A 12483-nucleotide genomic window follows, 5' to 3' on the forward strand; every position below is an offset into this window, starting at 1 on the left:
GTGTTACTTAGCATTATTCATACAAATAATTGCAGACAAAGTTTTAATATTTGATCACGTATTTACAATGCCTATATCTGAATGCGTAATAAACGTTTTGTTGACTTCGATCTTCAAGTTTGTTGACTTTAGCCCTGTCCATAAGTGTCGTGTCAATATTGAAATTGTCGGTTGTGTTTTGTCCAGAGGCTACCGGGGTGTGGTATGCTAGCTATAGGGTCAGGTCTGAACAGGGATGGGGGTTTATAATTAATAGTAAATAAGAATGGAACGTGCTTCAGTAATTTCGTGATTATTATAATATACTCGTTTACGTGCGCAACAAGGCAAATGTGAGTAAACTTGATTTTGTTTCTGGTTTGGTTATATCTGAACTAAGTTTGACAAACTTTTTAGGACAGTCTCAGGACAAAGTATAAAAGTTTGTTAAATGTATCTTGAAAGATAAAACTTATGTTAAATGAAAAAGAATTAAAGCCACAATTTATGTAATGTTCTACATTATGTAGGTACATGTAGATTAGATTATCTTAATATCGACATCATAGTTTTAAAAACCAAGTAAACTAATATAAATTAAATTGATTTCAAAGACGTTTTTTTTTTTTTTTTATAAAATGATTAATTCAGTGTTTATATGTACGAGGGTTGTCCCGTAAAATCGTGGACAAGTTGTCTCGCATGAATAATAATCATCACTGCTTTCTGAAATTTTCACTACTTCTTAGTACATATTTTCTGAATAAATAGGGCAAATTTCAAATAGATATATGCATAAATAAAGAGATTTAATATTATGTATTGTATCGCCTTATGGCGCATGGATGATAACGTCAAAGTGCCTAAAACAGCGTCAGGTACCTCAAGTTTCATTTTTGCACTAAAACAAAAGTTGAATAAGCCCCACTTAAATTTCGAAATTTCATTGAAGCACATACTTAAGTCTCCATAAACAATTGAGGAATCAATCTGGCACAAATGTACGATCTTCTGATGATTTATTAGTAAGATACGGACAATATTCCAACATCATTCAACTAATAGACAATCTTATATTGACCTGGTCAATATTGACAGCGTCTTTAGCTATTACAATTGTAGTTTGTCTGCATGTCTTGTACTACCTCGGGACTCGATCAAGAAAGACTTTACTCAGAAAACTCCCATATCATTTATATACTAAAGATTTGGCATATTTGGGGGGGATTTTTTCTTCCAATTACACCATCTAAATCATAGCGAACTGATCTCCGGTGCGCCGTAACGTTACCAAACGTCACCATTTTTCGTGTGTTGTGTTAACCATTTTCCAATTTCAAATGTTCAGGAAACTGTCAAAAATTGACCAAATGCATTGAAAATTTTAAGAAGACAACAAAATAAATTGTGGAATTGAATAAGGATAATTTTTACCCTAATCTTATATATTTAAATCTTTTGTTTCAAACCAATACTCCTGTATTCTCTTATAAAACCTTCGTTTTTTGACCGTGTGCCGTAGGGCCTTACCCTGTGCACATTCAAGCATTATAAAATCTATATGTTTGTGTATATTTTTTCCAAAACATTATAATCAACTTAAATATGATAGATAAACATTCACTGAAAATTTCAGCTTATTACGTCCATTATTTTTCGAGAAAAACGCTTTGTACACGATTTTACGGGACAACCCTCGATTTCGAGTTTTTAGGTCACCTGAGTAAACTCAGGTGACCTATTGCTATCCGTTTTCGTCCGTCGTCGTGTGTCGTGTGTCGTGCGTCGTGTGTTAACATTTGAACATTTTCAGCTTCTTCTCTGAAACCACTGAACCAATTTCAACCAAATTTGGTATACAGCATCTATGGGGGAAGGAGAACAAAAGTTGTGAATTTTATGGTCCCCGCCCCCCTGGGGCCTGAGGGGTGGGGCCAAAACCACTAAAATTATTGCAATCTTTAAAAATCTTCTTCTTTACTCCTGGACATCAAGCAGGCAAACTGTTGGCATGAATGTAATGAGCATTGAGTCCTCTACTTAAATTGTGAAATTCATGGCCCCAGGGTCAGGGGTTCTAGTGCTAGGGCGGGGCTATATAGATTATATAGTGAAAATGCATGATTTCTTTGAAAATCTTCTTCTCTGCTCCTTGGTATTAAATAAACTAACCAAGCACATAGTTATGATGAGCAAGAGTGCCTCTTCCAAAATTTTGAATTTTATGACCCCAGGGTCAGGGGTTCTGGTATTAGGGCGGGGCTCTATTGGTTATATAGTGAAAATGCATTTATTCTTTGAAAATCTTCTTCTCTACTTCTTGGTATTAAATAAACTAACTAAGCACATAGTTATGATGAGCAAGAGTGCCTCTTCCAAAATTGTGAATTTTATGACCCCAGGGTCAGGGGTTCTGGTATTAGGGCGGGGCTCTATTGGTTATATAGTGAAAATGCATTTATTCTTTGAAAATCTTCTTCTCTACTTCTTGGTATTAAATAAACTAACTAAGCACATAGTTATGATGAGCAAGAGTGCCTCTTCCAAAATTGTGAATTTTATGACCCCAGGGTCAGGGGTTCTGGTGTTAGGGCAGGGCTCTATTGGTTATATAGTGAAAATGCATTTTCTTTGAAAATCTTCTTCTCTACTTCTGGGTATTATATAAACTAACTAAGTACATAGTTATGATGAGCAAGAGTGCCTCTTCCAAAGTTAGGGCGGGGCTCTATTGATTACATAGTGAAAATACATTAATTCTTTGAAAATCTTTCCTTTGCTCCTGGGTTTTATGTCAATGATTCAAATATATATATATTCATGATGAAGAAAGGTGCACCTAGCATAATGGTTATTTTTTATGCCCCCCCCCCCCCGCCCCGTCCCTGGGTGGGGGGGAAAGGGGGGGGGTGTACAAAGTCTGAAAATAAATTAATGCTTTGAAATCTGCTCTTTGGTGTTAATCAACCATTTTATGATAAAATTTGCAAAAATTTGAAATATGTGGGCCCAGGATCAGTGGTTCCTTTGGGATGATGTGCACAACTGGTTATAAAGTGGAAGTGCATTTTCTCTTAATGTTACTCTGATCTACCTCTGGGTATTAAGTAAATAGAGTAAGCATGCTAAGTCTATAATTATTATAAGCAATGGTACCTCTTTCAAAATTGTGAATTGCGAATTTCATGGCCTCTGGTTTAAAACACGAACCAAATTTAATTGTTTGAAAGTTGTTGCACAATACTCAGGTGACCTATAAGGCCCGTGGGCCTCTTGTTAAATCATGTACGGTTTAACGGAATTCATTAAATTTCTCAATATTCAACATGCAAATTTAGCAGCAATTAATTGATATACTTTTACATGGACTGTCAACTTTATCGAGTTCCTGAGAAGTCTCGATCAGAATTCATATCAAATATTTCCGAGAAAAACAAAAATGAGGACGAAAGATATTTTCCGAAACAGGTTCTACAGTTTTAAAAGAAAATTGTCAATTTAATACAATCGATATGTTGTTGTAACAAATATGCATATTTTATCAAAGGTCTATACATATAACAACTTCAGAGACCGTTTGTGTTAAAAGAAGGTGATTGCATATATTTATAACATATCACTGCTTTTTAAATAAACGCGCGGGAAATACAGTAAATTGTGTATCAAAGAACAGAATATAAAATTATATTTTCTGTTAAAATTCCTTTTTCATTTTAAGAGGGCTGGATGGTTGTATCTATTTTTAGACTATATTGGTTAGTAGAAGAGCTCCACATAAAGATATATTGTAAAACTTTAAAACTAAAATATATGAAATTTTTCTTTGCCAAATCATAGACTAGTTGACATATCAAATTGTTGACCCCCCCCCCCCCTCCCCCGCCTCAACAATCCGTGTTTATGTACAGCACTTAAAAAATCGATGTAAAATATTTTACTGTTGACATTTGTCACATTTTTAATGGTAAAATCTGAGTATACAATGGCCAAACATGTACGTATTAATTCTAGTTTTCATTACGGCGATATTTTCCCCCTTCAACTTACATGTCGGCCAACAAAAAGATGATGCTGTATTAATGCAACTAAATTCCACAACTCCCCCAAAAATGAAAAACATGTGTGTTGCATGAGTATTTTTAGTGCATGTTGTTTTGTAATTATAACATATTAAATGGAGCGATGTTGTAGGTCGTCTTAAAAACAACTTGTCTTATAAAATGTTACTGATCAAAAGTCGTAATCTGGTTTGCGTCCAAATTTCCAGTCACTGAAAGTTTCCTTTTTTTGACAGAGAACAGTATTGCGAATATTCGTGGGGAAAATAATTGTCAGATGTTCATATTACCATAATTCACTGCAGAATCTTTTGTAATAAAACGATGTGAGGATACATGCAGCAACAGATACGATCACTTAATTTGTGTTTTCCTCCTTTATCCTAGCCTCATCTCGGTTGTTAAAAGCTGGATTTTTTTAATAATTCAAAAGCGAGTGGCGTCGCGAACTAATTGTGTTCATCATCAAAAGAACTCACGTGTCAAAACTCATTACCTGACAAGCTTTCTTTTTGACTTTCTAAAACACGACTGAAAAATCGATGGTTGCTCAGGCATGGACTCACGTATTGATTTCAGGAACTCTCTGACATACAGGAACATCAGGATGCGTGTTTAACACAGTAGACGAACCAGAGGGTTCTAATAGAAGCGAGATCTGACATCCTTTGGACTTACGGTGATTATGGAGGATACTGGACCGGAAGCTTCGATCAGCTGTGTGCCAGGTGATCGGACAATCAGCTGTGTGGCTCAGGACTATCTGTGTATTGTCGACAGGGTGAACAGTAATCTACGTAAACTCAAATCGGAACTGGTAAGGTGTCTCTTCTAAACTTCGTTACATTTTCCATTGGATTTAAAAATATAAATGTTTCTGAGACCAAGATTTTAAAATTGAAAATCAATTGTCTCCCTCGTTTTCTCTATAAATTATAAAACATATATGTTTTAAGTGGTGATTTTATTTTTGTTTGTTGTTATTTGCGTATTGACAACTGTAAAGTATCACACAAAAATAATATCTGTAGCAATGGATATGGCAGTTTCGAATATTTTGCTTGTTAAGGGTAATAACCCCGATCGAAGAAAATTAAAATGTACCACAGGTACCTGACGTTACTTATTTTTCTTTTAATAAAAAATATACCCATACATTAGGTGTGGGTATATTCTTTTTTTATTAAAAGAAAAATAAGTAATGTCAAGTGTCTGTGAAATGTACCAATCAGAATTCCACTCTGAGGACTTCAGCACCGACTGGACATTACAAAACAAGACGATATATATAGTGTTTAAATTTTATTATAATTTAGAACCATTATAATGATATAATAGGAGCATTTTTTTCTTTTTAAAAGAAATATTTTCTGGAAACACACAATATACACGTTTAAAGGAGGTGCTAAAATTTTAAACGCTAAAGGACAAGATAAACTAAGAACCCTTTTTGGTCCCTGGTTTTAGGGGTCTTTTAGTTACGGAATAAATATATATATCTGGCGGCCGCCACATAAATTATTTTGCAAAAGGTGAGTGTTATGTATCTTTATTGGGTTAAGAAGATGGACGTTGACACAGTCGCTGCTTTGTATTTTCATATGGGGTTTACCTACAAAGAAATTTTGTGTTCTCTGGCAGCAAATCATCGAATTGTTGTCTACGAAGGGCGTTAAGTAGATTTGATTACGTACCGACTTCATGTCATACCCAATGAAACTCTAAAAATGATATTTTATTTCTTATATTTATATTTGACGTTTTTAGTCGTGTTAAGGAAATATAGGCATTATTTAGAATTTGCTTTGGAAATGCAAAATAACGTATCTACGACGTCATGTGACGTCACAATAGGAACTTTCCAAATGGCTCGTACAGTTTGCTTTTCATACTCAAGAAAGTCTGATCATGTGACCAACTGCATGTCATTGAAAATTGAATTTCAATTTTATTAGCATTGTTATATAAGGAAAGATATCAGCAAATGTAAATATTAGTTTAAGAACCGCCAAATTTTATGTAGCTGCCGCCAGATAAAATATTTTTCCTACGTGGCACCAACGGGCTTCCGTATTTAGTACTAGTCTAGGATGGAACATACAGTTTATCTATAGAAAATCACATGTCACAAATGAGTATTGGTTCTTTGTTAAAGAATACACAGAGGTCACAAGAACATCAGGAAATATGTCAATTTCTGTAATTTCTCCTTTTCATGCAATTTTCATAGATGTTATGACATATTTTGTTTCGGAAAATATAGCAGGCTGTATAGCACAAGCTTGCCTATCTACCAAATTTATTTATTTAATATACAAGTATCAGATGCATCTCAGATAGGCAGGCTTGTGCTCTACGTATCCCGGAGAAAAAATATCTCAAAATTGACGATATTCCAGCAAAATTGAGAATTTCCCAATTCCACGCCCTCTTGTGGCCTCAGTCTAAGCTTTGAATCAAAATTAGGGTTGTATATTAAAAAGGCATCATTTTAAGTTCTTAAGGTCAAGATCTAGTAAATAACTTGAGACTAATTTTTTGGTGCTAGGTCCATTATGACGTCATAATCAATTTCAAATTTCTTTTTCCCGTACTTTACGGCTTTAGCAGAATTATGTAGTAAATAGGGTATTTTCATGTCATTCAATTTGAAATCATATGAAAAGTAAACCGGATACCTATATTAAATTTGATATTGATTTAAAGAAGAGGCCATGAACATACTAATTACTGTTTTCTGAGAGACTGTAGGCAATCTGGATACATTTCCTTTGCCGAATATGAAAAAAACTCCCATATTCATGACTGGTTTTCTTAATTTTTCATTGAAAATGACAGTTTAAAATACAGATTTTCATCTTGTTTACCTACAAATTATGCCCCGAAACACCTTTTTTGACCAAGCTAAAGTTGTAAAGTATCAATAAAGGAATTTATTTCTCAAGTTTGATAAATCTGTAGGCACCTTTCATTTACTAGATCTTGACCTGAAATCCTCAGTATTTTCTATTTCTGTAGAGCTTTCTCACTCTCAGTCTGAGGAGGATGTCGCTTATAAATACTACCTTAAGCCTCATACTAGTCTGCTTGATTTTAAAACAGATCGATTGTTGCACAGACTACCAGTACATGCGTAATGAGAACTTAATTAAGTCCGCTCTCTTGTTATTAATAATCATTCAGATACTTAATCAAGCATAGTTTGTTTGAATTGTATTTAATAAAGTAGGAATATGCTCTTTGCCTTTATATTTTCAACAACTGAATGAGTGCTTTTTAATGCCCCTTACTCGAAGATTTAAGGGTATATATAGTTTTTGCTCTGTCCGTCAGTCTGTCCGTCCTCTGTCTGTTTGTTTGTTCGCAAAAATTTTAACTTTGCCCATAACCTTTGAGTTAGTTGGGCTTTGGCTTTTATTTTTCGCAGGTGTACTTATTCATTGTAACAAGACCTTTCAGCTGGTGTACATGTTAATAAAAAATTTTCGACATTAGATTTTGATCCACCATTAAAAGCTTCAACCTTGGTAAATATCTTTTGAACAGTTAAAACTAGGGCTATTTCTCAGGTGTATTCCTTGTGCTAAGACTTTTCTTTGGGTACCACCAACTTTGACTTTTTGACCTTTAAAGGTACTGGTGTACATAATATTACTTATATATAATAGCATTTCACATAAAAAAATTAAAAATCTTATTTCGTTTAAAAGATATCGAAATTTCAAATTTTTCGGCGGGTTTGATTGACATATCGTTGCACTCTCACAAATTTAATTTAAAAACTTAATCCATGGAAAAGTATCGTTTTGTATAAATTAGTATAAAAACTTCAAAAGCAAAACAAACACACAATATATTTTCGTGCAGTCGTGTATTCCTTGTAAATATAAACTACAGAACTTGAGCCCTTTTACAAAAACTGTGTACATAACACGAGTGTTGATTTGCTAAACTCTGACGCATCTCTTACATGTTTGAAGTTTGAAGGTGTTTTGCTTTCTAACATTTCTACTCTGAATAAAATTATTTTTCTAGATTTAAGTTTTAATATTTCTCATTAAAACACATCAAAATTGCCACTTTTCCTAAAGATTAAGAATAAAGTTAAAATTTGTGAAAGTGCAAGAATGTGTCAATCAAACCCGCCAAAAAATTTAAAGTTTTAATAACTTTTAAACGAAATAAGATTTTTAATTAATTTTTGTGTGAAATGCTATTAAAATATATGTTTCGTGATGTTATACAGAAAAAATGAGAAAATATTAACTTAAAATCTGTGTCCAATTTTATGATTTTATTTACAATAAAAATTTACTTATTTACATAATTATATAAATATGATTTTAGGCTGCCCTTCGACAGCAAGACGTGAAACTTTTAAAACAGCTGATACAGATCAGCGAAGTTATTCAAGCATTTTACCAGAAAGTTACCAAAGACAATAAATTATCCACGGACATTAGCCCTGATAGTGGGGTAGATGTGCCCGTGACTGACGTCACGCAGGTACGCAGTATGCCATTGGTTAGACAACAGAGCGTGCCATATTACTGTAGGATTAATCCGTCCGCCGGAAGTCTGCTCAGCAGCGCCACTTCCAGTTTTGATGGTATGTAGGTTGAGTAGATTTTATAGTTTGCATCACAGCATGACAAAATTAAAATTGATCAGCACATCGTATTCAGAATATCTCTATATGTATTGAATTGATTTTTCGTACAGTCTAACAAGATGACGCATCTTTTATCTTTCTGAAGTCGTGCTTGAATGAAGTTTTACTCCATGTTCGTTTGCAGAAAGGAACGATTCATCAGACTAATAGAAAAGTGTGGCTTTATGTAATGAAATGTGAAGAATATGTTAAAGAACAGTATGCATGTTAAAAAGTCTAAATCAGAAGGAGAACAAATACTGATCTCTATAACCTCAAAGGTGGGATCAGGTGCCTTGAGAAGTGTACACTAGAGTATCCCCTGCCGACTGCTTACTCCTACTTGTCATGATAAGGGGGGCATTTAAAAAGTTCATATATTATTATTATGGTCAAACAATGTCGTTATTTATCGACCATGCAAATTACTTTAAACAACCAATGCAGGCATCCATTTTTTGTTTGTATCATCTGTCCTTAATCGCGTTATTTTTTTTTTAACCCTGCAGTTGGTACTTAGAAAAAAAAATCATTTTTTGTAAAGTGTAAGGGGTCATTATTTTATATGTTATTATAAAAAATACTTCTATTTTTGAAAGATATTTAAAGTGAAAAGAGATTCTTTAATTGTCAGTAATAAAACGATAGTCTCTTCTAGTGAGCTTAAAGAATGATATTCCACTTGTTTTTAGAAATCAAACCATGCAACAATCGGTTCTAATACTCTTTAATAGAAAAATTAATTTTTCCTTCATTTCAACTTTTAGCTTGTATAAGTTTGGCAAATCCTTTTTGACGAAATTTTTACCCCCCCCCCCCAAAAAAAAAGAAAAGAAAATTACGTTAAATAATAATAATAATAATAATAATAATAATAATAATAATAATAATAATAAATGAAAAGCAAAAATATAAATAAAACTCTGTACCTTTCAATAATCGCTAGATAAAATATTGAAATGCGCCTTCACACAAGTTCTATCATATCATAATTTACTTCGCCATGATTAAAGCATATTTCTCTCTCAGTTGAAAATTATAGAATAGTTGATTATTTTAAGCTTATTTTTAGTCCCTTCTTATAGAAAAATAAAGGTAGGGTTTTTTGTTGCTTTTGTTGATAATCGACTTAATCCGAAATACACCTAAAAATATGCTCAGTAAAGCTATGGGCTAGTGTAAAATGCACATTCTCATGCAAAAACTATACAAAACCTTTTGATTTAGCACACAGTATTCATTACATTTCTTAATTCCTTTTTTACTCCACACTTTTACCCAGTTCTGAGTATATTTTTCAGAGAATTTAATATGAAAATGTACAAACCTAGCTTTATAGTTATTAATATTATTGTTGAAAATTCTTTTTATGTCCAACTGTAATAGTGATTCGGGGGTATATAGTTTTCTGATGAACATAAAGGAAATCTTTATGGATTGCCAATTTACTAAACCAATACCATACTGATGTTTCACGTGTTTCATCATAAAACAACCATGAACTTAAAAGCCTTCTTTTTTCCATCATAAATAACACATGCCAGCCAATAATTACACTTTCACGTAATGACTGGTATATTAATGATAGGAAATTAGGTATAAAACAATCTTTATTGCAAACAAAGAAAGGCGAATTTTATATTATGTATTTTTAACATTAAAGAAAGTATCATCAAATAACTTGGCAACGATTCGTCGCTGTATCCATGGTGGAAGTCGGTGAGCTAACGGCCACTGAAAAGCTTGCATTGCCTCAGAAACGTTGGAAGATTCAAAGTCATGCAGTCTGAAATGAAAATATCAAAGTAGAAGAGAAATAACTCCTATATCGGGTTTTATTTTATAATTTACCAGCTGCATTTCAATAATCGGATTACAGTGACTTTCACTTTGAATTTTGAATTCAGCGAAATATGTAATAAAAGTCACGCACCTTTTTATGATTATCATAAAACGGGATTTTTTTTTTTTTTTTAGACTTTATCCACAGGCACCTGACGTTACTTATTTTTCTTTTAATAAAAAAATATACACATATCTAATAATTATTATTAGGTATGAGTATCAATTTACTCCAAATAAGCTCAGGTGAGCATTTTGGCCAATATGCTTCTTTATTTAATTTTTTTTTGGCCCCTAAAAATGCTTTAATTCACAGGGAGTCATATTTTTTTTCTTTAAAAGAAGAATAAGTAACGTCAGGTGCCCATGACTTTATCATTAAAAAATATTTGATCGATCGTTTACTGTCTTAAACTTTATATCAGGCAGAAGCATGTATTTGAAACAAAAATTGATCTAAATGTTTATTGGTATACACATATCTAGTATAACAGCTATATTAAAATTTGCTGTTTGTTCTTTTTTTCTTCACGTTTGTTCTTTTTTTTTATTATTCCCACAAAGAATGTATACTTTCTTAACTTATAAAAATATATGATTTTTTTAATACCCTACACAAGTACTAGTACAAAAAAATTAAGGAAGAAAGTCATAAATATAAAATACAATATGTGTATACTTACTTGACTGGCCTAGAGTTTTCTCTGATTTTTCGGATGATATTCTGGCTGTTAGGGCCAGTCTCAAATTGGACCAGTCTGTAGTCCAGTCTTGACCTGGTCAGTGGTGTGAGTTTCTCCTGGTAGTTTATCACGCCCCTCCCCCCGTTTAAGGCCTTATTGATATTGAAATCCCACAGACAGCGCTGACGTATCGTATCCGAGATGTTCTTATTGTACATGGAAAATTGCTGACTATTTGATGTAAGGAATCTACTTTCTGTGCTGAAATCTGTAACGGGCAGAACCTATAAATAAACATATTTTAATAGAAATTTTATTTTTTGAATGAAAAAAAGAAAAGTATTAAGTACTGAACGTATATATATTTAGTTTTTTTAATCATATGTATAATTTATTGTGAATAATCTATAACTTGCATTTTAATATATCTTAATTCAATCATTTCAGTCATGTAAATTAAAAAAAAAAAACAAGACATGCATACACGTGTACACAAACGATAAAGAATTTTAAAAGAAGATAAATATGTAAATTCAAAAACATACATTTCAACATTCACCATTTTTTAAATCGAAAAAGAGGTACAAATTTGGTCTATTGATATATTTAAGAATTCATTAACAGGTATGTAGCATCGTTTTTGAAAGTAGGGGGGGACCAGAGAAATTTTTTTACTTACCTGTAAAAGTAGACAAGCAAAAATAAAAAAAAAGATGAAAATGCCCACACCTTTTTTGCATACAATACTACATTTCCTTCATATTTACTATACTGTGGTAGGAAGTGGGGGGGGGGGGGCACCACCCCTTCAATGGACATTTTCAATAGTAAAGGTAATGTTTGGGGAAAAAGTGTTGCTACGTGCCTGATTAAGAAACAGATTCTTCAATAAACAGTTTTGAATCTTTGGTAATTACCGACGTACTGGCATATAATTTGCATATTATTATAGTTTTTTAAGTAAAAAAAATCTTATATAGACAAACAAACGAGGAAACAACTTTAAGAGAAACTAAATAATTTATGATATATGCCTGTTTGTTGTTGGTTTATACCTCTACTGTTGTTTCGGAATGCCTCATGATCGGGGGGAGTGGTACGGAGAATCGGCTATCTGGACCATAATCCCGGCAGTAGGAGGAGATTCTCTCTCGAGGATCGTTACCAAAACAAACATGCGTCTTTCTAAGCTTTTCTTTGTTTTCCAACCCATTCGACGCCATTCCACTTGATTTAATGTTATTGTTACGTCATAATGGTAGTTTATATA

The 12483-nt window shown here is 32.9% G+C and overlaps 2 protein-coding genes across 2 annotated transcripts; one reads left to right on the forward strand and one right to left on the reverse strand.

The window, feature by feature from the left end:
• The first annotated feature begins 4348 nt into the window (after positions 1–4348).
• On the forward strand, positions 4349–8655 carry LOC134277566 (uncharacterized). Its single transcript, XM_062759892.1, has 2 exons — positions 4349–4854; positions 8385–8655. Exons 1-2 carry the CDS (start codon positions 4723–4725, stop codon positions 8652–8654), a joined length of 402 nt encoding a protein of 133 aa, XP_062615876.1. The 5' UTR covers positions 4349–4722; the 3' UTR covers position 8655.
• A 1659-nt stretch (positions 8656–10314) lies between these two features.
• LOC134277567 (uncharacterized) lies at positions 10315–12457 on the reverse strand. The gene is made up of 3 exons (XM_062759893.1): positions 12269–12457; positions 11214–11497; positions 10315–10474 (listed from the first exon to the last, which is right to left on the reverse strand). Exons 1-3 carry the CDS (start codon positions 12434–12436, stop codon positions 10330–10332), a joined length of 597 nt encoding a protein of 198 aa, XP_062615877.1. The 5' UTR covers positions 12437–12457; the 3' UTR covers positions 10315–10329.
• Positions 12458–12483: the final 26 nt, after the last annotated feature.

The sequence above is a fragment of the Saccostrea cucullata genome, unplaced genomic scaffold, assembly GCF_032062105.1.
Source record: "Saccostrea cucullata isolate Sc308-1 unplaced genomic scaffold, CSIRO_AGI_Scuc_v1 ctg1335, whole genome shotgun sequence".
NCBI lineage: Eukaryota > Metazoa > Mollusca > Bivalvia > Ostreida > Ostreidae > Saccostrea > Saccostrea cuccullata.